A 27,189-nucleotide genomic window follows, 5' to 3' on the forward strand; every position below is an offset into this window, starting at 1 on the left:
TCAATTTTGTTAAACTTTGTGCCACATCACTCCATCGCGCATTACACAGTACAAATTCCGTTTATTCTCTTTTTCCAGCATAGTTGTGTTTGATGTCAAACGTTATGCGCCAATGTGGTTTCATGGTTTCATTTGAAATCTCACTGTTACCGCCCGATAACCACACTATGATTTATACGCATTTTTTATTTCATTCTGCACCGTTTTTCATTTGATTACATTGGTTGTTTCGTCATTCGTGTTATATCCTTACTGGAATTGCACTACGCATTCAATGGGTTATTGCGACAGATTTCGATTACAGAACGGTTTGTTAACATTCGTGCTTTCGATTGGTTTGTCTTGGTGGTTGGTTTTGCTCCTCCTGCTTCCACGTGCAAATAGCGTAAAAGGCCGGAGATTCTTCGTGAAGAATCACAGTACATACGATTCACATTATTTAAGGTTTCGTGATTTCCATCTGTGTATAGGGGAATTTTGAGTGTGTACCAAAATGGAGTGTCTGAAAGTGGAGTTCTCTGCTCGTTACGCTAAACCTATAAGGAATGGCGTGTACAATCGTGCGAGATACGACTGCAACTTCGACAAGAGCGTAAATGGTCTGGCGAGGGAAAAACGTTACTGACAAGGAGCGTTGATAATTTGCAAAACAGCTTTCAAAGGGCAAAGCAATGCCCGAAGCGAGCGGAGATCGGTGTTGGTGCCGACCCGGGAAATCAGCATCCGTTTGCTAGCGGGTCCGATAACGAGGGAGAAACGTTCAACGAGAGGGACATCAAAGAAAAGGTCACGCTTCCGAGTACCGTAATGGTGGCTTTAGCCGTCTGTTGCGCCAACGGTGTTCTGTCCCCTCCCGTCTGGCTCTGAACGATGAAAACTTGATTTAAGGCTGAGCCCGGGAAATTGCGTCAACGGGCACACTGTGCGATCGTATTGGTATTGCCAACTAATAGCCTTGACAGGGTGTTATTTTCGTAGTGTTCGAAACTGCTCATGGCCGATAATAGATAGGGCATAGTTCGTTTTGCTTGACTTGATGAATTTGATACTGCTGTTCGACAAGCTATATGGCGCAGTGCGGAATCGAATAGGAGTGGAAGCGAATACTAAGACCTTGGCTAAAATCGCTACTTAAATTGAATGTTATGGCTGAACAGGAACTAGCCAGACTCACGAGTCTAGTCTTATGCCAATCTTTCGAAATGATAAAGTGACCTCGAAACCCTCCAAGAGCGCATGGTCCTTGCTGCTCTTGTAGTGTGCGTCACAACAACAAGGCTATATACAGACGATGCAACACTTAGCAGGCCTTACTACTAAGCCGAATGACAGCTGTCATCGCGGCACCCGACGTCCAGTTGTATCGCAACCAGCATGATCACAAAATGGTGGTTATCTGAGCCGAACCGGATACGTAGCTGTTCCCGTCTCCGATCAGGTTCTGCAGGTGCTGTTGCGGCAGATGATGGTACTGCTGGTAGTGATGCTGCTGGTGCGTATGGTGATGGTGATGATGGAAGTGATGGTGTTGTTGTCCCTGCTGGTGGTGAGCCGCCCCAGAGATGCACGTGATGCGATCCGGGACGATCGAGTCCTCAAAGTCGCTATTACTGCTGACGGTGCGATGGTAGTGCTGCTGTTGCTGCTGATACGAACCAGACGATCGTTCTGTTCGACGATCAGCACCACCGCCTCCACTACCTCCGCTACGGTGACTCGAGGAGTAGCTCGCCACGCGGCCTATTGAATTGCGCTCCTTGGAGGTGGTCGTACTGCCTCCTCCACCACCGCCACCGCCTCCACCCGCTCCGGCGGCGTAAGAGTGGTAGTAGTGCCCCGACGGGCCCATCCCACCCGATTGCTAGGTGTGGGTGGAGTGTGAGTGTGCCACCGATATGGAGGTTGTCATTGCGAAAGGTCCTTCGTCCTTGCGGCGCTTGTCCAGCGAGTCGTACAGCGGGAATTCGCAGCACAGGATAAACTTGAGCGCTCGTGGCACCTCGGAGTAGATCGCGGGCGGAATCGGTATCAACGGGGACGTACACGCCTTATATTTCCGGTACTCGAGGTCGCTGTGGGATTGAACAAAATAAATACCGTGGCAGGAAGTTGGTTGGAATAGAGCAATATAGCCGCCGCAATACAACAGAAACATTTTGTGTGGCAGCTGTAGAAACACCGTCATGGTGTTTTAATAAATCTCTCAATCATTTATCTTAAACGAGTCCAATTAGTTAGCAGGACTATTCACCTTACACTTACGAAGCGCATTATCGCAGTCACAAATCGACAACAAAACTTCTGCGACCCGGTGGTCCCGCGAGTCAGAGAGGCTCGTTTGGATTTATCACGTTCATTACGTGACGGAAAGTTCGACCACCGTCGCATCTAGAGTCCACAGTACTGCTGGCGTGACTGGGTAGTTTTTTGTTTTCCATTCTCTTTTTTGGTAGGCCAAATCAAGCCGAGAGTATTTATCGTTCGATTACCACCTGCCACGCAACTAACGCGAATATTCCAAAAAAGAAAATCATGCACCAGTGTGTTAACACAGATTTGTTGCTTTTCCTTGCGCAACACAGATTTGTTGGTTGGAATTTTCCGCCTAGATACGGCTCATACCGTTACATGACTTTTCTAATTATGGCTGTCCATCGTGAGCATTTTATACCATATTTTATTTGTTTTGATTGATTGTAAGAATTAAACACAATAAAAAGCCTTCGCTTGAGAGGATTTTCATCCTTCTTTTGCAGAGAATTTCCAATTAATGCTTCATTTTCAGACCCAAGCGCAGCAAAAGCCTTCGAGAAATCCCTTCTTAAGCACTTACATTCACTGCCACACCGTTTTAACAAACGCTCAATTAATTGAATGAATCTGTTCGCGCGACTGGCGAAAACCGATGCTCCAGACATATCCGGGGGCCATATTATTGCGAGAATGCGACCGAAAAGGCAGAGGAAAAAATTAAACATAAACTCCCTGTCACTCTCAATCGCTCAGCCTTCAGCTCCCGAAGGTTAAACGCATGCCGCCAGACGAGCTGGCGCCTCGGGTCGGCGGCCAAATTTCCCCGAAATCGGCTTCCATCGGAGGGTGAATTTATTTATTTATTTATGATTTTTTTTCTTCACCCAACTCTTCCACGCCTCCGATACTTACTCCCGGTACTTCTCGTCCGCAGAGCGCTCCCGCACCGGGATGCCGGACAGGAAGAGGATGATGAGGGTCGTGAAGATCGGCGACAGGATAGCGACCCATTCGATGCCCTCGATGACGTTCAGCGAAATGACGAAAATGCCCCACCAGATGACGATCTCGCCGAAGTAGTTCGGGTGCCGCGACATCCGCCAAAGGCCTGGCAGAAAAAGAGAATAAAAAAGACTGAATAAGAAAGGGATTCGCAACGGCGCGGTTGGAAGGATTAGCTTCGGGCCGGGATGACGCACGGGCTGCGTACGGAGAAATCCCGATAAAGGACAAATTTTGTTCCAAAACAACCCGCCTAAAATGAAGCGCTCGAAGGGCATGCGAAAAAGAGAGAGAGAATGAGGGCAAGTGATAGAGAGAGAGAGAGAGAGAGAGAGAGAGAGAGAAAGCGATTGCTAGTGGTCCTAATCACATCACAACGGGGCATTGGCAAGCTGATGGCCATCAGCGGATATGGATGTTAAAGTGCCATAAAATTCAATAAACGTTACACGCCCCGCGGGCTATCAGAGCGCAGTTTGCTTTTTTTGCGCGCTACTTCGAACAGGACGGCGATGGAGATTAGTTGCTGTTTAGCATAATTTCTGTGTTAATTTTGGGAAACCATTTTCTCTTACACTGCTTGCTTTTTTGCTAACCATCATTTTTTTTCTACGCTCAATCACTTATTTTTCGTTCCATCTGCCGGTCTCTCACGATATTCGATTCCATAAGGCCGCGGTGATGTCCCAGCACAATATAAAGCATCGTTAGTCTCTCTAGCGTCCCTGGAGGAGAGAGTGAGGTTGCTGGAAATCAGCAGAGGCATTATGCATAAACATCACCCACCGAGACCCCAACGGTATAGTCCCACGAGCAAGAAGAACCACAGAACTCTCCTTGAAGTGGGATAATGCTCAAGTGCACCGTGTGAAAGACTACGGCGATATCATTACACAATGCTATGGTAAGGTTTCGTGGAACTCGCCTCCATTCGTTCCAGCGTATCGTCTTATCACATCCCTAAGGTAGCCCGTCGTCCTATGGGGAGCCGTAAAAAGATGTTCCAGTCCATATTATTGTCATTTTCTTTAGAGAGCTTTCTGTGTTCAGGTACGAGGACGAATATGACGTCTGCATTGCTTGGTTCGTCTTCTCCTGTCAACAAGAGCAACGTGATGGATGGAACCTGAAGACGCGAAATTGTTGCCGGTACCGGTGAAGATTCCGATTTTCGTGATCTTCTTGACAGGATGGCCGGTTTGTGTCGTAATCTTGTGCTCTGACATTCGTTTGCCTCCATCTTTGCGAACCCTTTGGTAGGGAGCCCGGAGGAAAAGCGAATCGTTAGGGCTACGATGAGAGCCAGTACAGCCCGGCTTACAGTGGCGATTTTTTATGCTTCTCCCTGACCTGTTGTAAGAGCTTGACTAGAAGTAAAAAATCTGCCTCGCTTCCGACCAGACCGTAGAAGACCTATTCAAGCTACGTACTTTCATTTAATTATCCTTCGCAGTTGGAGACGTGCCGTTTTGCGCCTTGGGATGTAATATTTTCTTTTTTTCACCGGTATAATGGTAAGAGCAAAGCTGAGCAAGCACGGTACTCGTGGGCTAGGCTGAAGTGGAAAATTAGGCACTTGAAAAATAATTAAAAATCACTTTGAAAGCCTTCTCGCACTGTCCGTGAGGTGACGAGGAAAGATTTAGCTATCACGAACGAAAACTGGTTTGCATTCCAGTACGCGTCGCTGAGCAATTTGCCAGGCTTTTTGTTGGAGATGAATGCGCATTCATTGAATTTATGGTTTCACTGTGAATCAAAACAAAAGGATCCGTGGCAAAAATGCAACGAAAATTACATACAGAAAGATCGGTCGAATCCATTAAAATGTCTTAAATTGCTTGCTGATTTGTTATTTGCATACATATTTCCCAAAATTATCACACATTTTTGAAGAAGCATAATTGAATGAGAACAAAAACAAGTACCGTTCGAATGTGTTAAAATGAGTCTGTATTACGATAGAGCAATAAAAACAAGCTACCCATTGAATAACGCTTTGTTCCTTAATATCGAAATAAATGGTACTCAATATACCCCCACAACAGGTCGGATTGTCGATTCACGCATTCGTTTTTCACAAGATTCCACTTGGAAGTAGATATTGGCGGGTCGGTTACAAAATGCCATCATCAATGGTATCGGTGGAAAATTTGTAACAAATTTTCACCAACCTTCTTTTCGACTGTAACCGCACACATGTCCTGGTCGTTAACTTTTTTCCGCGTGCCTCAACCAAGGATGTCGATACCGTCTACGTTCAACTCAGTTGGTATCAGTCCCTGATCCCAGAAAAGGTAAGAAAAGAATCAATTTTGATTTATACGCAAACCCACGTCCGGATGAATTCCCGTCTCAGAAGTACAGTACCGTGTTCACAATACACGAGCCACGATGGCAACCGCAACCTTTCACTTCGCCTGTCTGTGACATTGCCATCGGGCCGCACAATAGTAGAGACGTTTCCGATTCGCCTGCTGAACGTTGTAGGGCTGGGCGTTTGCGTTCTTCTTCCGCTGCTACGCGCTTTACCCCGAACAAGTCGCTTGCAGGCGGTCTGGAAGGGTTTGTACGGGTTTATGTTTTGCTTTCGTCAGTTCCGTTCGGTAATCCTTGCCCTTGACAGATTTCCGTTTGGCGTTGGGAGGGTGGTTCGAGAGAGCTTCCACAAGGACACAAAGGCTTGAAATATTCGCTCGTTCGGTATACGGGCTTGTCCTTGTACCGTTGTTTGACGAAGAAATGGTTTCGGTTGCGAAAAACTTTATGGCCTATCGTTGATCTGGCTGCTTCCGATTCGTTGAGCGTAGGCGAGGTTCAAAACTCTTTCTCTTTTCCGTTCTTCCGATGGTGATTGTTTTCTCTAATCTCCCCGGAGCCAGCAAATGAATGATTTATTTGATGCACAACGAGCCCTGAGCTCCAACTACAATAAGAACCTTGATCTAAAACTCCACAGGCGCCGGAGGCCGGATGAGGTGCTATGCTCCATTCTTACCAACTTGGCCTGAGTGCGCGGGAATTTCGGCTGCTGTGGTGACGCTTTGCTTTCAACGCGATTGTAAATTCAGAGCGGAAATGATGATGGGCAATGCGGTGGTCTGTCAACTCCAAAAGGGCCTTCCCACTGGTTGCGTAGGGTAAACCCTACGAATGGATCATCTAACGTTCTGAGCAAGCCATGATGACACCATACCTGGTTGCCAATGGAGACGCCTGGTGCTTGGTAGCCCCAATGGAGCCGCCTGATGGCTGCTAATCCCAATGGAGGCGCCTGGTGGCCGGAAAGAACCGAGAACGGGCCGGTAGCAATAGCTATTTATTCATTCCACCCGACGGCACAGTGAGTAAGGAGTACCTCCCGTCGACCTCTGTTGATCCAATGTCCTCCTGGTGCCCTCCCACCTAAGCGTCACACTAATCATTCCATGCTCGTCAGTAGTACGTGCACACAGCGGCTGTGACGCCAGCCGGTGACATCGACATCGCGCTTTCCATTCACCATCACGCACCCGACAGCACATGCACATGCGGTATCACAACGTGAGAGGGCACGGAAAAGTGCCAATTTAGGTGGATTATCGGCATTCGTATCGGATGATACGCTTGATCCCTCCCTAGAGGGCTCACTTGCTGCTGCTCCCTCTGCGTCTGCTTGGCGTTCCCACATTTGCTCGCCTCAGTGTCGAACGAACGAAGGAGGCCAATTTAGCTACATGATTAATGAAATAATTATGCAAGGCAGCGTTCGAAGCAGCCGCTATTGCTGATGGTTACGCTTATGTGTGTTTACCCCGAATTAATGATTGCCGGGAACCGGTGCAATAATAAAATGGCTTTTAGAGGCGTAATATGACGCACCACCGCAACATTGATGCACGCTGTGTAAACGAAGGAATACAGGCTTAATTATGTCATTTCCGGCTCAATGGATGTAAAAATATTACAATTTAAGGGTGAATTAAACGTCATATGAAACAAATGTTTGTACAGTTTAAAATATGCACTTCACATCTTAAAGTGTAAAAAAATTAAATCTCTTACTTGTCATGGAGCAAATACATAAAAAAGAATGAAGTTGTTCTTTCTGAAATATTATTAACAGCTACGATAGCTTAATAAATGTGCTGGATTCTCATTTTCTAAACACAAGCTACATTTTGCAAACAGATGGCTATCTTTTCCTGTTAAAACGCAAGAGGTCAGTCGTGTGTCCCATTATTTCCATTCTTTAGAAAATGTAGTTGTACATCCGCTCTTCCACGGAGGAAACAAACAGCATTTGATACCCCCGTGCTGGATGCGTGTGCACTCAACCGTAATGGATGAGCAGCCAGTTGCAGCAAAAGCGCCGTACTTTTGTGATGCTGCATCCGGCAAAGGCTGATGGCGTGCGGAATATCGTTCACAGGCCACTGCACTCTGGATAGTTTGTTTTCTGAGTGCAAAATCTCATTTTACTTGACGTAACGAAAAATGACGCTCACCCGAAATATTTCTGCTTCGTTTTCTACCAGCGACCAGGCGTCTCCATCATACATGTGTATATAGTTTTTTTTATAGGTTCACCGAGCAAATTTCGGCCAAAGTGCTTGAATATGGTTGCAAAAGTGAAATCTATTCATTATTCGAAACTATAAATATTTATTTATCCGATTGACAAACATTTTCTCGCATCCATTGACCATTTTGGTCCCTTTAAATTTTATTCCGCGCTTCCTGTGTCTGGCACCGGGAAGCAATGAAATTGTTTCCAGCTTTTACTTGTTTCCACGAAAACCAAACGTTCAGTAAGAAATTCGATCGCTCACAATCTAATACTTATCAACCTCTCCGAATGATGGTGTTAGCATAAGGCACACAAATAGCAAGAGTAAACAAAGGGTCTAGGTCCATTCATCACAAGCCCCACGACGTTGTCGCTGTATTATGTAGGAGAAACACAACCACGGGCGGTACAGTAGACGAGTGAGTGAACATGACAAAAAACGAAGCGAGTTCGAGCGAAACATAAATCCGCACTCGCAAAACGCGAAACAAATTGCATCGTTCATCGAATCTGAGAGCAAAGGTGAGAAAATCAAAGCAGGCAAAACAAAAAACGGGAACGATTTCAAAATATACTACGACTATGTGGTACTTCACTGGAACGTGCCGTTCAGCCAAAATTTCCAGATTTTCATGCATTCTTTTTAACATTTTTTTAGGCCCTTCCTAGGGAGAACAAATACGGCTCTCAAAAACCCATTGTAAAAACGAAGTGCAATTGAAATGGACAACAAATCGACGTGATGCGATTAAAGTCCAGCTCAGCGAGAAAGCACACATCGGTCCGACATCTGCCTATTTATCTAGTGGAGCTACTCGAGTGATACATTGCGACATCTCGACAAACAGGGCCCCGGTATGATGCGATTGCTGTTGCTGTAGGACGACAAATACCACTGCAAATGGGCACAGCGGTGCATGCATCGACGAGGGAGAATATTTATGGAAAACGACGAACGATTGCCAGTAATTTATGTAATAGCGCTTATGACGCGTAATTGGTCATGCAGAATCGTGTAAAGTAGAGTTGCTGCTGGGCGAGTTTAGCTACGAGCTAACAGAAAGGGTGTGTTTGTTTTATTCACGAGTAGTAATGCTTAATTGATGGGGACTTTTCCTCTCAGCTAGTGCTAGATAAATTACGTGCAATTATTTACCTCTCGAGACCGGATGGTTTTCAGCATGTTGTTATGTTACGGATAGATTTTGTGCTTTCCGAGGTTTTAGCTTAGAAGTTAATAACTCAGATAAATTATAATCGTTCATATATGTAAAATAAAGTAAGAATAAGATTAATGAGATAAAATTAATATTGAAATAAGAGGTTGAAATACATCAATTTTCATTGATAATTTCCTTGATTTTAACTTTTTTATAGTGCCATGATCTCATTGATAACCGGCAAATATGACTAGATACTTTACATTATATACAGAAAAAACCTCTTCCTATGACGTTCGTGATGTGAGCAAGGACACCGGATAGCTAGAGCAAACAATGGCTCTGATTGCACAATGGACTGCCTTATTAGAACCAGCGCACTGACATTGCCATTAGCATAATGATAATGTAAGCGTAGGCATGTGAACTTAATACTGCATCGTTTTTAGAGCCTTTCTCTATGCTTCCTGTCGGTAAAACAGTATTCTCTTGCTCACGTTTGCTCAACACGTTGCCTCGTAAGGATATTTATTTTTCTCTTGTTTAAAAAATCCCTTTTTCTACTGACGCTTTTGAAAGGCAACCATCGTGCAAAGCTCCACGGGAGCTGCCAGTTCGAGTGTAGTCATTAAAAATGAGCAAAGTGCAAATTAATTAACTCACATTGTTCCACAATACCTGTGTGCGAGAAAGGTCCGTAAGGCATTATAGAGAGTGCACTTTACGAATTCTGATTGGATGAAAGCGGTGGTTTATTACATTTTTGAGGGAGCTCTTATTTTATTTAATGCAATTATTCTTGAAAGGTCTGTACGAGAGACCATGAAACCATTCTTATGTTTTCCATTTAAGCACCATGATGTTCATAACAGAAAACAACCTATCCTGTGTCCTTGATTTTACCGATCATGAGAACCGTTGTCATCACATGCTTGCATCATCAATGGTACAAGATTCGCAAGCCTTTTCTCATTTGTGCTACTCACCGAGACCACTCATACGGTAGAGCGATTATTTGCTTGCAAATCCTACCCATCAAACTTATCGCATCGTTTCCCGGTTTTCCCAGCCCGATCACTTGCCAGGCCTCAGCGGGACCCAGGACTCAGGCTGTCGACATAATCGTTTAAAATCTAAACCGCTCGTTAATGTCAACCCTCGGATAAGCCGACCAAGCGCTTCGACGCCATCGTATCCTCGAGGGCAGAAACGAACCACGAACCCCTTCTGTTGGCACTCACTTAACAACGCTCGCAAACCGATATCGAGTATCAATTGTACTCCTCTGAACCCGTTCCTGCCCTGGTAATGGTGTTCCTGTCCCGGTAAAGGCGGAAACGGCGTGTGCATAGCTACATGGTACCGGCACAGGGCGAACCTTGATGAGAATTGATTTGTTGGTTTTTCCCCGGCCAAGCCGTCGAGGCAGCGACCCAACGAAGGCTTGACGCTACGATGGCGATGAAGATAAATTGCGCGTTTCGATGGATGTGATGGTGAGCCGTACGTGCAACAATCTGAGAGAGGTTGGCACGGCTTTTAAATCGATTCGCGGTTCAAATAATCTGACGGTTACATTTGTAGCTAAATAGATTCCACATTTATTGCCGGAAATGTGCAAATTACGATGTCACGGGTGTGCGAAGACTTAATGTCACGCGAGGACGAGATTGGAATGAAAAAGTTTATTTTATTACTTTGGGATATAAAAATACATGAAATTCGTTCTCATTTAAATTCAAAAAGTGTTAAGCTCATGACTGTAACATATTACCCTCCGAAATATGGCGTTGTTTGCTCCCAAAAATCATTCAGTGAGAGCTTGGAGTCATAAATTGAGTATGAAGCACTTATAAATTAAACAGAATTTCATTCACCACGTAAGGAGCTTTTCTCCTCGATAAACACCCACAAGCAGCTTATCCGATTGTTTGGAAAAATAAATCGTTTATCGTTTCAATTTCCCGCCCGGAAAACATGCTCCGTACTCGACCAAATCAAAACGCAACCAGACGCATGTTGCCACTTCGGCCTACAAATTCAACAAAACATGTTTCTTCCCATCCCAGCCGGTCGGTTCTCATTGCGCCAGTGAAAGCGACCGAAAGGGCAGAACGTCTCTTTGAAACGTACAGGGATGTTCTTCCAACGAGCAATCATTTCGACGAATACGGCCCGTGGAGCGATCGCTAGCATTGCACAGCGATTGCGAATCCTCCAACCGGCCACGTCACACGGTTCGAGCCATAATCCGATTAGCATGCGAGATGCTACCGAATGGTAAATATTGATCCACCAAATGGTACCGAGGGCAGGACGAAAAAATAGTCCTTCTTGGTAGGTAGTAGGCGCGCCCATTGTGCGGTGGTGGACCCTTTTTTGCGTAAGTTCTATGCCGTCAAATTACGGATCCCATATTTTTCCGTACAATGTCTGCTGACGATGGGGTTGTGGTTTTGCTTTCACAGCCCCCGTGGGGATTCATCCACGACGTGGCGAGCTTTCGGAATCGGATCGAACAGTGTTCGGTGGATGGGTATGAAAAAAAGTAACCAAAGTTTCACAAAATTATCCTATCTTGCAATACGCACGCACGAAGGTAAAGCCAGGGATTTATGCATCCTGCTTCTGTGGTCATGACACTCGAGCTTGTGAACAGGACCGTAGAACGTCCACACGACAGACGTGTTATATCGGACCAGGGATAGAGCCAGTGCGACACATTCAATTATGTCGTTGACGCACAAATTGTCCACTACTGATGAGCCTCACATGATGTGTGATCAGAACGGCACCCCGTTTATGCGGCGTGGCCTCGTTGATTGCGCTTTTTTCTACCAGATTAGGCATTCTCGGTTGCTGGATGCGAGAGAATAGCATTTGTTTAGGCTTGCTGTTAGTGTGAGCCCTTTAATAAAACAGGTAGCTGTGGTCCACGCAGCCAGTTATTCGTTCAGTTTAAAATTTATATAAACTTTTCCGTAAATTTTTCCACTGGAAAAAGTATTTTTATCACCATTCCTGTGAATAATTTCTTTTGACAAATAGGTAAGTTTCAACGTGTTTTTTTTCCTTTCTATCTGTAAAACAATATATCTCTTGCAAACACAGCAAACTGGTGCTGACGACCATCGCTCAAAAAGTTGTCTCATTTTGCAAATTGGTCACATTTTTTCCATCATCGCGATAAGGGTCCACACGCTGCGTTGCATTCACAAACGGGCGCTGGCAGTTTTTATCAGACTCGCCATTTTTTCATACTCACCACGATCATTCGTGGCATTAAAACTCACGCACACAACCCGTCGGAGGTCCCGGAACAGCAATAAAAAAACGGAAACCTTCCGTTCGGGGTTCCGTGGCGTTTTATCTCCCGCAGCTCACACCCAGCTGACCGATGAGTCTCGATGACAGCGTTCGTGGAAGTAATGAAAAGTGTGATGCAAATTTTCCAAAACGAGAACCACGACCCCGTGGTGTGGTGTGTCGAATTTGATGGCGCGCGTCAAGAGCGCTCTCCAATTTATGAGACTTATCACACACGTCCTTACGTGGTGGTGCTCTAAGCTTAGATGCTGAAGCACCTTTTTTTTTCTTTCCCACAACGACTCACCCCGAAAACCGACCCCGATGAGATCACGTGCGAGACGCTGAATTGCTTGACGAGAATTTTAAGCACAAGCGGCACATGGGCCACATTAACCTAAGGGAGGGCTAAGGGACCGTGCACCGCGGGTCGTTTCCCCGTGGTGTCGGAAAGGAGCGCCATAAAAATGGCGTGTCACAAATCGCACTCGCTGATGGGCTGCGGCCCACACCGGAACCCCACCGTTTGTGGCCGGGGCTTGGTTGTCATTTTGGAATTAGTCGGAGCGTCTCCAGCTTACTGGCAGCCTTACGAACAGCGCTTTTCCGCGGGCTATCGTGGTGACGATCGTCGGTTGCTTCAGGCTCGTTGCCGTGTTGGAAAACGTTGTGCCACGAGAGGTTTATGGCCACGGTGCCGGGAGATTAATGGCAAAGAAAGGAAATAAGGCTCCTGAAGAACCGTCAGCTCGCAAGCGAACGGAAGTACTTTTGAACCGTGCTGGTCTGACACGCATTAAAGTGCGCCCTAATGAACGGCTCGACGCATTAAACCGAAGCTTACATCTTTCTTTTTCGCGCATTCTTTCACTTGCTCTCTTTCGCTCTATGCAGGTTTATCGTTTCCGTACGGAGAGCATTAAAAATGGCTGCGCGTAAACCGCGATCCTTAGTCCGTGGTACAAGCTCAAGCTCCTGGGAAAACTCTCCCCAAGCTTCACCAAATGGTGTTAAGTTTCGCTGCTCGCATACTCACCGTCGTTGCAGAACTTGCCCTGATTGATCGGATCCTGGCGGAAGGAGAACTTCTGCAGGTCGGCGTACGTCTCCGCCAGCAGGCCCGTGATAAACATGCCCGTACCGGCCGAATCGAGGGTCGTCATCGTTTTTGGTGCCTTTGGGTACGAGTGCCGGGGTGAGTTGATGATGATGACGGGCAGCGATACGACGAACACCCACACAGCCTGTGGAAAAGCGTTGTGGAAAATAAAACCAAAACAGGTCTATTAGAGTTGGCCACTGGAAGCGGATATGAAGACCGCCACGCAAAATGCGTCGCACTGCGTGGTGGGAAAGGAAAGAGAGAAAAAAACACCAAACGGAAATCCCGGTATACAATTGAGGGTATTAATTAGTGGGAAAGAAAGGCGCTTCTGCCTCACGATAGCATTTTTCCCGTGGGACTTTTGAAACACATTGTGGAAGAAACGTCACGCCGTTTTTAATGAGAAAATCTGATAACTACCCTGAGCAACGTATACCAGTCCCGAGCTGAAATTAGAGAACAAAAACATGAAATTCTGCCCATTTGCGACGGGTCTTAGATGCGGGTGTAAGAACGGAGGCCGCTCGATTTCCCGGGTTGAAGTTTCTCGATTTCCCGATGCGTGTTCACGAAAATGATAAACGACTTATGGAGTAAAAAAGTTTTAACTTCTGCGAGGAAAACTTCTAGGAAGGCACCGATGTGGGAGCGCCAGCGTGGATGAAATAATTTTTTGACTGCTTTATTCCCGCCTATGAGTCTTCCTCATTCTTGCTTATAACTTCTCACGGAAGGTTTCCCACTTTCATAAATTGCTGCACGCCATGTGGCGAGTGGTTTGCGAGTGAGATGTTTTTCTCATGTTTTCACCCGTGGAAACGCACTTATCGAATTTAAAACCATATGATTATGTTGTTTTTGTTCTGAAATGGATCCGAATCGTATTGATTCTAGTATATACAACAACAGGCGATCAGTTATATCACGATTGAATATGCTAGATGTGCACAATTTGAAGCTTAACTAATTAGCTTAGCAGACATTCTATGCAACAATTAAGCCTCAAATTCAGCCTCACTTCTTCGAAGGATTCTGACACGCTCATTTGATCAACGGAATTCCAGTACCCTTTTTTCATATAGGTCAAAAGTTCATTCAACAAACGCGCACGTGCATCACTCATTGCACGAATCGGTCAGGAAATGCTACTGGACAGGTTGGTTCTAAGAATAACTTAATAACGTGCCTGCTTAATAGCTGCCACAATTTACACTCCAAGTCGGCGGAACACTATCGAAGTTGCAATCCAAATAGAGAGAGAGAGAGAAAATAAACGAAAAAAGAGGGTTTGTTGATGCAATCGATGGGGGCTTCCATTAGCCGGGCACTTTTCCGACATTTATTTTCATATAAAAGCTAAATGCACCCGTTAATGGAAAAGAAACCACTCTACCGTGGGGTGTGACTTATTTTTTGTCCTTTTTTTACACTTTGCTTTCCCTCCAACAACACTGCCAACACGAAAAAGCAACTATGTAATCAAGCAGGTAGCTCCTTTTTCAAAACTTTTCAAACCCCGCTTTCGCTCCGTTTGCATTAACAACCACACACGCATGCACACACACACACGCAAAACCGGTGCACCGATCGCTAACTGCTCGTGCACATGGAATCACGATACGCACGGAAGCGATGCTCTGCTCCTCGCAGTAATTACCCCACCCCCTGACGATCCACCAAAAGGGTGGAGTGTGAGGAAAATTATTTATGCACTTCCACGAACTTGCACGGTGTGGACGCAGGCGGGTGTTGTGTTTCCGTGACCGCAATTTCCGCTCAAAGCCAGCCACGGAACATTATCCTTCAATGCAAAACCGAACGCACGGTGAAGCGGTCGTCGAAACGAAACCAATTAGATTTGTGGATTCGGAGAGGCGAGTTTGGCCCGTTCCTGGGGATTATGGGGCGAATGTTTCATTTGCACGGGAATCGCCAGGACAGAGTGGATATTTCATTCGTACCCCCTGCAGGCCCGTCCGAGACGCTGCTTGAGGCAACAAATCAGCAAAATTAAGGAGGAATCGAAACAAGCGGCCTAGTGTGCCTAATTTATGGCTCGCAAATGGCGAACGACTCTTCCGCGAGTTCCCCAGCGCACAGGAAATTACCAACCGACGGTACTAGGCCGATTTTCCCGGTGAAATATCGACCCTCCGGTGGTGGGGTCACTTCCTTCGGACGGATGGATCGTTTGATGAGTCTTTTTCTTAGCGCCACGAGCGCCCGTGCCATAAACCATCCGTTAATCGGCGCGACTCGGCGGGAACCGGAAGCGCGACAAAGGTATTTGTTTTATCTTTCCCGCGCCATTCGGAGGGTGGGCACGATTTGTGCTTTGGATTTACGATTTTTAAATGAGCAATGCGGCTTTCGGAGTGGAATATCTGATAATTTACATTCAACCGAAGAAACCGCTGCGGGCTGTTCTGTGGCCAGGTAAGTCACCTTTTCTTAGTTTCTGCTCTACTTAACGAGGCTTCCTAATTGATGTACAGGATTCCGCTCTAAATGTAATTCCACAAATATCATAAACCAAGCGAAATTACCTTTCCTAGTTGGGAAATTGATTACGGGTTCACAACCTTGTCACCCATTTATTTTACCCTTTTCTCTCGCAGTCTCTCGGTGCTTCTCCATCTCTCCATCGCTTACCATCATATGCAAATGAAAATAGCCATCCTTGTGCTTACCAGTTTATTGGAATAGCTTTGCCAAAAGCAAATGTTTACCCTTGTCGTTGGCGAGCCACTCGAGGGCCTGCATTCCTGCCCGCATTTGCATTATTGATCCAGCGCAGAAGCGTGTACAGAATGTGCTTTTTGTATTCAAATTGGCCACCCGCTCTCTCTCTCTCTCTCTCTATCTTCCACACTCTGGCAGAGACACATCAAATTACATTCCCAAACGAGGCGAAAAGGGCAAGGGTGGAGTCCTCTTCGTTCGATGTCGATGGAAATTAATTACAAAAGGACACTTACACCAAAACCCGGCATATCTCGCTGTGTTATCTAGTTGCATGAGCAATGAGAAGCTCTTGTCGTAGGTAGTCCTTTTTTAGAGAAAGGTAAGCAAAAAGCTTGAGGGACCTGCTCACTTTATCAAAAATGTAAATATGAAATACTAAGTACAAATCTAAAAGATATCATCTATTTCAATCAATAACAAAACCAAAACTCCTCGCTCAAAGATACTTTGTTTCATATTTTAACACTGCAGCACTTATCATAAAATCAAATGCTACTATTGCGCACCCATTTCGTATCATTAAAGCTCGCTATCGTATACAAAAAATGCTTATTAGCAATTACTGGCTATGGTGTTTTTATTTCCACGACGCAGCATAATTCACTAAAACGAACGAAACGACTGCTTAGGGTCTAGTTATCAGGCTCGTGCTACATAAAAGCATCCCGTAAACAAATAAAAAAAAGTGATCGAGAAAAATTTCCCCGAGACGACCCGAAAATGGACGTGCTATTTACAAATTGTCTCCGATCCGATCCCATCCTGCTGTTATCAAATAAGGGCGGTAGGAAAAAAAGGCCCATAAAACGGTTCATTGATTGAACCTCCATGGTCGGAATAGAACGAAAGACAGAAAGGAAATCACACACACACACCCACACACACACTTGCCCCCAGACTCACCTGGAACGTCCAGAAGACGGCAAACCGGATCACATTGCGCCGATTGTCCTCGAACTGCTTGTCGCGTCCGATTTTCACGATCCGATAGAGCAGATAGCCGGAGAGCCTAGCTCCCCAGAGGCACACGAACACCGTCACCATCAACTGCCGGCTGTCGTAGGGCTGCAAGAGAAGAGAGACAGAGAGAGAGAGAGAGAGAAAGAGAACGAGAGAGAGAAAATATCAGCTTAGTGGAAGATGTGTGGTCGATTGTGGGATGTTGGACCCCACAAAGATTTAATGAACCGGACACGCTGCAGTCGCCCAAGATAATGGACTCCTTGTGGGTGGATGGGTGGAAAAGAAATCTGGGATGAATCGCATCCATTCACGCTCGCCTCGTTCGGAGCCACCGACCGAGCCAGTAGTCGGGATCGCTTACCAATCCTGGCCCCATTAGCTATTTCCTTCCGTTTCCAGATACAAACAGACGAAACCGGATGACCGCCGCCATTAGGCTCCGTTTGCGTGGTTGTATTTAATAAAGCCATCTTTATTTTTCTTCCCCAACGGCAGGCGCTTATCAGTGGCGGACAAATGGGGAAAAATGAATAAAAATGGCGTCAACCGGCCGTCGAGCGATGGTTGATAAAAACCGTATCCGATCGATCGAATATTTTATAACCTTCTGGCTTTTGGGTGAGGTAGTGTGTCACCATTTTCGCTGCTCGTTATTTTCTGGTATTGGCATCGAGAGCGGGTCCTTTGGTCGGGCCCTCTCAGGCTTCTTTTGACACCCAGCGCACCTAAGGCTGAGGTAAGGAAGAAGCAAACACCCAGTTATGGTAATCGATGGTAAAATATTAGTCCACCGCGCAAGTGACACACATACCAAGCTCTCCCACGGTAAGGAGATGCGTGTTTGCTTTCCGTTCCGTGGGAACGGACGTGCCAGCGTACCATCGAGCAAACATCCGGATGAAAGTGCCGGCGATGTCTTAAATTCCACTCAAAACGGCACTCGATTGCGGCACGTGTGCCAGAATAGCTTCCGTGGCACGTCGGAGGTTTTTGTTTCGTAAATCGATATGAAAGCTACCAAGCAGAGCTTGCATTACTTATACATGACCACGATGGGCGAGCCATTTGCGCACTCCCAATCCTGTGGCATAAATGCTTATGCTGCTTTTGCCGCACTAAATAAATTTTGACACATCGTTCGATGCGGAATTGCGTCGAACGAAATAACATTAAATGGTAAATTAAAATCATTCACCCGATAATAGGCGATGAACGATGGGAATTTGTCGTCGAACAAGCTGCTCGTTCGAGTTTCAATTGCGACCAGCACGACGTGCCACGCTTCATCGGTTGGCAACTTCATCCAACATTTGCGCTCAACAAGCAATCACACTCCTTTTTTGGCTTTCTTCCATTTTTTTTGCTCTTCTGCTTAAGTACATTTGTCTACTGAGCTAAACCTCGGGTTTCCAAGGCGTTTTTTGCTTCTCAACTATTCTTCATCTTCCAGTCGAGAAACTTTAATTCGGAAAAGTTTACCATTTTTTTCCTCTTCGTAAAACTAGTCTCCATTTCACGCTCGTACGTTTCATTTTTTGAGTCATTTTTCTTCTTTAAAAAACGAAAAGCCAACATAGCCACCAAGTAGAAGCAACAAAAAAGACGTCCCAGCTAGCGTGTGTGGCTCCGTGTGCTGGAATGCTCGATGAACAAAAGGAAAACGGATCCTCGACTCTAGCTCACCGTTGCACTTTTGGCAGGCACTTAATAGAGTATCGGTACTCGTGGTTCTCTTTGTTTGTTGCACCGGTTTTACGTGGCACGGAGCATCACGTCGTCTGGGCGACAAGAATTTACAAGTTCCGAATCGGCAGCATCCTTTTTTGTGAATCCTTTAGTCTCGTCTGCCACATCCCGAGTGTGTGAAGTGCGTCCAATCAGTGGTGGCACCTTTTCGAGTCTCTCGTTAGTCGTTACGTTGGTGACTTTACTGTTTTACAAGCAAAAGAGCTGCAAAGTGCAATTGTCTAGAACGTGTATGCAATTGTTCTAGACATATGTACTGCAGTGTGGCTGGAAATCGCATAATATTGCAATATTTCACTACAATTGGGATGGAATTGGAGAGGCGATTGCTATGTTTGCGATGTAATTTAAACAACAGTTCATCAAAAATACTAGACACTGATAGCTGAAGTAAGCCTAATAAATTCCAACTTATAAAACTTTTGAACACTTTCGATCTATGTACCAAACAATGTAGTTAAAACCACCTTACAGTGTTTTTTGCTCGTTTCGTTCACTAAAGTATGCTTTTTTTCTACATGCCACAGAGAGTGAAAACAGGCTTCCGTTTAATGGTGATAGCATTTATTATTGTTTTAAAATAAATTAAAAACTTTCACCCCCTTGTGTCGCTGTTAATGCGTGACCCGTAAAAGCGCAGAATTTTAACCAGCAACCAGGTCAGTAACCAGTCGCACGCAAAATAAACGCGAATCTAATGGACTCAGCGCAGACTGTTCATTAAAATTCTGTTTCCACGATTATGCTCCATTTTCTCCATCTGCTCCCTACGAATCGCACCAATTCTTACGTGATTTGATTCAATTATGTACCAGCCGAAGACGTCCACTAATGCGATGAACCGCGGTGAATGGGAACCGGAAGCTAGAAAACTTCCAGCGCGCACCCGAAAGGCACCTCAGTCGTCGAATCCTCCCAGCAGACCCAGCTGGCGGACCGTAACAGGTTGGGAATGTTATGGAGATAAATTGAACGTTTACGAGCCACGCGGACGCGGTCGAAAATCGGTACGTGACTGAGAGGTCGGCAAAAGGGCGTCGAGGGCGTTCCAATGAGCTGCGAGTGGCCAAGGAGCTGTATTTGGTTGCTTCACTTCCACGAAGGCTCACTTGCAAACTATAAGATGGCTGAATGAGGGAAAAAACAACATCCACCATGTTCTGATTAGTAGTCAACGGTTCTCGTTCTCGTGCTTAACCTCCTGCCAGCTCAAATGGCTTCCGCCCACCCGAAGGTTCTCTATTTTCGTAGCAATCAGTCACCGGGCACGAAAAAGGCACCGGCACCGGAAGGAGTTTGTTTTGAAGTTTCATGAGGAAGGCTGTCTGAGCAGCAGTAGCAGCAGCAAGAGGGGTGTATTATGCTCAACAGCCGTGCTAGAAAAAAAAGGACACACGAATCGTAGCACGAACGGTAAAGCTTTCGCTGAAAATGGGCTGTCGGAACGGACGAACGGTTCGAGGCACCTGTGTTTCGTTGAGCATTATTATCATTCCCACAGTGGTGGGTCCGTTTCTTGAGGTTCGCTCGCTTGTAGTCGGTGGATTTTCCGACCCAGCACTAGACACAAACAATCCGCCGAGACCCGCTGGGAATGGTGCGCAACGCAACGACAAACTTTCCATTGACACGAACCGGGTGGATTTCCTATCTGCCACGTAGGTCTACGTCTGGAAGCGCACATCGCAAATCCGGCTCAGGACAGCTTCATCTGTTGCACCCGAATCGATGGGCTCGCGAACTGACTCGATTTCTAGGAACCAGGACATCGTCCTGCCACGCCGTGTCGTGACGGAAGCACTAATCAAAATTTGAATGCAACACCATTGCTCCTTCGCAATAGCCGTCGAGAGTTGTTTTCGTCGGACTCGGTGAATGAGCAAACGGACGTGAGCGTGCGCTTCATTACAAAATGATAGTCGCATGCAAATTTCATTCTAATTCCGATTAAAGCCCGGCTTAAAGCATACGTTCGATTCACCGTCGTACAGGTGAGTCGCGACGTATAGCTTAAATCACATCATTCTAAAGGCGTCTGACATCTGATGGAGTTGCTGCGTTACACAGACACGATTAAATTATCATTAGACGAGCAATAGTTTCTTGCCACGTGAGTGAATACTCTCGCATTTGAATAAAAGGTCCTTACTGAATTTCATGGTGGTATATCTTATTCCAATCATGCGATTTTAGTATCCTTGCTGGAGAGATTTTTTACAGTTCTTTGTCTGAGTTTAATTCCCAGTATAAGCGATATCACTCTCAAAGTGCCATTGTCTGTAGAACAATAAAAGCGCGTTACATCCTAATCGAATTTTATCCTCTCTCGGGGTCATCATATATTTAAAAGCTTCCCATTTTCGAGCATTGCAAAACGAAATTTAAAATCTAACACAATTACTGATTCATTCGGCACCGTGGCAATCTTCACCGGAAGTCACATAAGACGAAGCGCCTGAGAGTGGCAAAATGGAGTAGGGAATCGAAATAATGAAAGCGTTTATTCAATTTTCATCCCATCACATGCGCCTAGCGGTGAAGGACTCGAAACTCCATTCGCCTCGGTGGATTCTTCCGAACCCATTTAGCTACTTCCAACGCCATCGTCGAGTGAGGTCGACACGGCCCTTCAAAACGAGCACAGCAAGGTGAAACACCAGCTCCGGCTCGCCGCTACCGGCACAAACTACTTTAGGTGGTCCTTCAAGAACCTCGCTTCAGCAGTGGTGCTTCTGCTCGGCAACAAAAAAAACACAAAAATGATGCTCCCACGTAGAAGCTCCCCAAAACATCAGCCCGTTCCGGGCTCTGCGTATCGCCTTCCGGTAAGTAACCGCACTAAGGGTTTTGCGTCAGCTTACCGGCATTGAGCGGGTGGCCGAAAATTTCATAACCTCGCCGAAGGAGCGAAGAATCTCGGAACGGGGCAAACTATCAAACAATACCGGTTCACGATGGTCCGCACCCGGGATTGCGGACTCAGGTGCAGGAACGCAAGCGAAACGGACCCGCAGATAGGGACCAAAGCAACCCTTCCGACGTCGTGTGTATTAACAAACAACAAATTTCAAACAACCACTCGGAGCGTGTGTCCTTCGTAATCCAATAAAACTCCCACCCAAGCTACTCGCAAGCTCAAACTCACACCCACCCGTGTGGGTGGGCGTGGGCGGGGGCACATTTGAGCTCAAATGAACATCACCCTGTGCGGTTCCGAGGGCTGCCAAACGCCCTCTCGCTAGAGGTGTGGGTGAGCTGGCAGAAACTACAAAGTTGAGCACACAATTTATCATAACACGAGTCCTTCGAGGCCACCACCGACGCCGCGAATGCCACAGCAATAGTCCCGTGCTTTATTTAGATGTGAACCGGCCATCTTCTTTCCCTCCTGATTATCAGTTGGACTTTTCAACACATACACACACACACACACACTCGGGAAAATGTGAAGCCCGAATTTTGGCCCGAGAAGGCAAAGGCAAAGGATTCGGCGCCTCGTACGGGCACTGGAGCAAAGGACGAAACAGAACAGTGTAACGGATCATGCAATAAAAAGAACCGTACGCGTGCACGTGTGTTTGTGTGCGTGTGTGTTGGTAAGGGGGTGGTTGTTCGCCTTTTCCACTCTGAACCATCGGGTTTGGCATGATTGATGATGAGCTACCAAACGAGAAGCTACTTGAACACACACGTCCCTTCAAAACCAGCTCAAACCGTACCGCTGGCGTAACCCTAAATCGTGGCTCAAGGATATTCCGAGGACGGTCGGTGGTTACTTGAAATCAACCATTGTGTCGTGCCACTGGCAGGGATGTTGTTGCGGACCTTGGAAAGGAATTTGGCCGGGATAGTTACACCCGTTGTGGATGGGGGCTTTGAAGCCACTCGAATGGAATGAGTAAACGGGCCACATGCGCGAAACTGACACTCCCGTGGGTGGGAATCAGATCCCCATCTCACTCTCACTCTCTTTCACTCCTTCTTCAGAAAAGACACGAACCGAAATGACGCCCGCAGTAGGCAGGGTGTTGGGTCCGTTGCCGCGTACGTGCGAATGTGAAGGGCATTCTTTTCAGGTCCTTTCTTCCCGTTTTTGTCGATGATTCCGTCGGTACCATTTCAAGCCGCTTTGGTGCGTTTTTTTTTTCATTTAGGACGTCCCAACACTCAGGACATCCGTTAATGGTGGCCCGAGCGATCCCTCGTTGGTGAAGCGTTGGCCTCGTTGACATCGCAATAAGCCGGTGCATGTTCACCGCCTACTTCCACGAAACAAAAGAAGCTGGCGTAAGGAGCAGCAAATAAGTAGAGGAAAAATCACACACACACATACACACATTTAGGACACTCTGTCGAGCCAGGTTCTCGGGTAGAGACAAAAGCGGAAGTGAGCGAGCTCGGTGGTGGAATGGGGTCAACGTTAAAGTGGACCCGTGGCTAGGGCTGGGTCGCGAAGAGTGGGCTTTCATAACCGATCCGAGCTAGAAGCGGAAGGCTTTTAGCTGGTTGACCTTTTGCAGGGACGCAGGACACGGGTGTCTAGCGTCTGGTAAGTCGTAACCTCTCGCCTGCACTATTTGTACGTAGTTTATTTACAGGATGTGCGCTGCAATTTATGCGGCAACGACAATCCTAGCCATAGGATGTCTCCCACGGGAGGGCTGGGCCGTGGAAAACTTGCCGGACGCGTTGCTTTACACGGGCTAATACCATTTTATGGCGCTGTTAAATGAGCACTAACGGAGCTGGCCGACGACTCTCTTGCTTGTGTGACGACAATTACATTCCAAGGGCTCGATAAATTGTGCCATATTTTTTTTTTAAATTATACGCACGCTTTAGGTGGCCCGTCGGATAATGTCCGGTAATTTTCTTCCTTACGAGCAGTTCCATCATTTCAAAGGGACATCGCAGATATTGCTGTCTCAACGAAACTGAGCTTGTTTTCGTGCCTGGTAGTTTGCTCTTAGAGGAAAGCTCTGACATTTCTGAGCTATATGAGCATGAAACATCCCCTCCTAGCTGGTAAAGCAGGACTAATGTTGATGAGATTTGGGAGATTGCACGAGAATGATAATTTAAGTCAACGTGTGCGACGCCATTAAGGGATTTCTCAAGACGCAATTTCAGTAATAACATGAATATGAATTTGATCTCGGAACATTACTCAATAGTTCGCATCCAATTGCTTTCATTTCGTCTTAAACATCGCAATAAAAGACGGTCAGTCTCTCAATAAACGATCCATTACGGTAATTGAAACGAGTTGGAACCGTCCATCCATCCGTGCCTTTCCCGAGTCCTTGTTGTCTATTCCATCCCTTCACGTGCCCGCCGCGCTCTGATGTTACTGGTTCCAATTTCCCAACGTCATCACCGCCGGAAGCGAACGCGCAGGGACACGAAATCAATCTATCGAATGCTGCAATATTTATAGCGGCCTCACTTGCACTGGCCCAACCACAAACTACTACTAATATAGCGCACCTTCTAGCGACGGTTGCGTCCACGTCCCATGCTCCTGAAACCGGTTCCGAATGTCAAACGGAGCATAAAAGACATCAGCGCCATCTCCCGCTGGTTTGCTTCCCGTTTGTTTCGCTTTTCGCTTTTAGTGGTGTCTGCTGCCAGTCCATTGATCGTCCTGGCACCACGCGGCTTCACCTTCCGTGTTGCATGCGCACGTGACCGACATATCAATATCGGAAGTGCTGAGAATTCACCGGGCAAAAAGGAGCGCGCCATCTCCGCGGGTTTGTGCGCACCTGGAGTTTTGGAAACGATGCTTTCTGAGGATCTCTCCCCTGTAACTGTAGCTCCAGCGCGTAATAACGAAAAGCACACATATTTTCCTCCCCGACCGGTGTCAATTTCAAGAGTCCTTGAAAGATCCTCCAACCGGAGGCTAAAAACGCGAACGATGTCTCAATTTGGTGGAAAGGAAACATTTGGTAAGCATGTTTTATGCCTTTTCCGTGACTGGCGCAAAGAGAAATAATCAAAAGAAGAAAAACATTAGAAAGTCAACCACACAGGTCACACCGACATAGCGACTTTCAAGAGTTCGCTCTGGGAGATTTTAGAGTCTGCCGTTCGAGGGGTGCTTTTGAATATTCGCCCCATTGAAGCGGGTTTTATCCTCCCGCTTAATGTCTCGCGGGGCGTTTGAAGTTATATTTATACATCCGGCCTACCTCCAGCTGGGCCGTAAGAAATGAATTTGTAATATTTTCCCTCGCGTGGTGTGGAGGAAAAACTTCTTTTCCAACGGCGAAAGTTGCGCCAACAATTTGCGCACGATTATTGCACGTGTTATTTTTAAAACAATAAAATTATTTAAAGTCCCAACGTCGGGTTGGAGCTGAACCACTCGGCCCATCACAGGTTGACATGTTACCGCTACGCGTTAAACCCAATTTTCCAACCCATCGTAACTGCGGGCGAACACGCAAAGGAAAGCGACCGGAAAACGTGTTAACCTTCGTCGATGAGGTGGGTGCGTTTTCTACGTGCTCGTTTTGTTGAACAAAAAAAAACAACACCTCCCTGGCTCGGTTACGTACCATAACTTTACCCGATACCCATTTTCCCAATTTCCCAACGACACGTATCGGCGTGACGACGTGACGAAAGCGTTTCGCCATCTTTAATGACATTCCGAAAACTGGAATGCCGATCGGATTCCGGTCACAGAACTGCCGCGAGAGATGGGCTTCGGGCTAGAGGTTTCAAAGACCCATTCGAACGCACGTTGACAACTCATTTATTTCGAGTCATTCTAACGCACCCACGTCCACCGTTAGCTCGTTCTCGCGGCCATAACTTCCGCGATGACAATTGATGGGCTTTCGAACCGTGGGCTCATTTTCCAACGCGAGCCCTCTCGGACGGTGTGGCTGAGATTGTTGGGAAAGCATCCGTGCAAATGAGTTTCCGAAAGTTCCCCTGCAGGCTGCCGCCCTTGGAAAGGGAGCAAAAGTTTCGGTCCGCTTTGTGCGCCCACAAATTGTCGGGAATGTGCTTCGTGTGGAATGGACAAAAAAGAGCCTTCCATTCCGTGAAGGACACCGGCTGGAGGGCTCTTCGGATAGAATTCCAAGAGCAATTAAAGCGAAATTCCCCAGCAAACGCTCAACGCTCAACGTAAGATTAATTCGAACGCTTCGCTCCGCCGGTGAAATGTTTCGACCAGGAACAAGAGCATTTTAATTTCGTAACAACCTTGTACCTTCTAATGGATGGATGCGGTACAGACTCCGAGTGACGTGACCGTACAACGAATTCGAATCAGGAGAAATTAATTTCAAGACACCGCATGTTTCGGGGTGCTTTGCTTGCTTCGGCAGTGCAAACGGTTTGGTTGGCTCGAACTTTATCGATTCCAATTCCCATTTAGCAAAAAAAAGGATTACCTCCCAAGCATACGTTGTGCGGCGAATAACCCGATCCTTCGGGGGTTTGTTCCCGATTCTTCCTCCCAGATGGTGTTTTGACTGCATTGCAGATGATTCTGTGGCTCGGTGGGCGAGCAGGCACATGGCACTGGTGAATTGGCAATGGGTGGTATGTCCGAAGGGTGCGAATGGTTCGAGCTGGAGAGATTTTAAAGCCACACACCTTCACTTTCGAGCGAGCCGCGCTTGTTGTGGCGAGCTGGTGTACATCCGCCAGGTGGTTCGGTTAGAGCAAGTTTTCGAGTCCATCCTAGCGAGGTGCAAAAGCACACAAATTTCATTTAATTCTCCCACCTTCCCGCGAGCACCAGGTACGGGGTGATGCACAATTTCGCCCCTCGTTCGCTAGGGCCACTCGAGCTAAAACTCCTCACGTCCTGCTCTCTTTGACCGAAGCGAAAAGGCATTAAATGATGTTGCACTGTGAACTGTTACCAGAATGTGCGATGGCGATAGAGGAGCAATGGTAGGGAGCTTTCCAAGGGCACTTTCGTGAGCAACGGCTCCGAGTGGCTAGCGATTGCACGAAAATATGCGAAACGAGCGAAGGATGAAATTATCCGTGGAGAAGTGGGTGGAAAAACGGCCGGAAAATCACATATCATGGCGAGGAAGCCATTGCAAAAAGACCATTGCGAGCCAAATAGTGCTAGCACCCAGTATAAAGGCTCTTTTCAGTGTAGTTTTGAAACTGCGATCTATGAAGTATGCAAATGTTTATGGAAAAGCATATTCAAAAGCTCATAATGTGGCATGGAAACCATTTTCTTGAACTTCATGTGTGTCAAGCACAGAAATTGCTCCCGTTACTTTCACAATAAGGAATAAGTATCAAATAACATCCTTAGCTATTTGAGAAAATAAATTAAAAGTTTGTGATGGTGACCAAAAAAGAAAAGTTTTTAC

The 27,189-nt window shown here is 46.5% G+C and overlaps 1 protein-coding gene across 1 annotated transcript in view; it reads right to left on the minus strand.

Annotated features, from left to right (window-relative positions):
* Positions 1–1,861: 1,861 nt before the first annotated feature.
* Positions 1,862–27,189, minus strand: part of LOC128726107 (uncharacterized) — a 29,017-nt gene continuing 3,689 nt past the window's right edge. The window contains exons 2-5 of the mRNA XM_053819896.1: positions 17,024–17,185; positions 13,307–13,514; positions 3,166–3,361; positions 1,862–2,072 (exon numbers count right to left, since the gene is read on the minus strand). Of these exons, the coding sequence (XP_053675871.1) occupies positions 1,862–2,072; positions 3,166–3,361; positions 13,307–13,514; positions 17,024–17,185 (777 nt within the window). The remainder of the gene's footprint in view (positions 2,073–3,165; positions 3,362–13,306; positions 13,515–17,023; positions 17,186–27,189) is intronic.

The sequence above is a fragment of the Anopheles nili genome, chromosome 3 (assembly GCF_943737925.1).
Source record: "Anopheles nili chromosome 3, idAnoNiliSN_F5_01, whole genome shotgun sequence".
NCBI classification, from domain to species: Eukaryota; Metazoa; Arthropoda; class Insecta; order Diptera; family Culicidae; genus Anopheles; species Anopheles nili.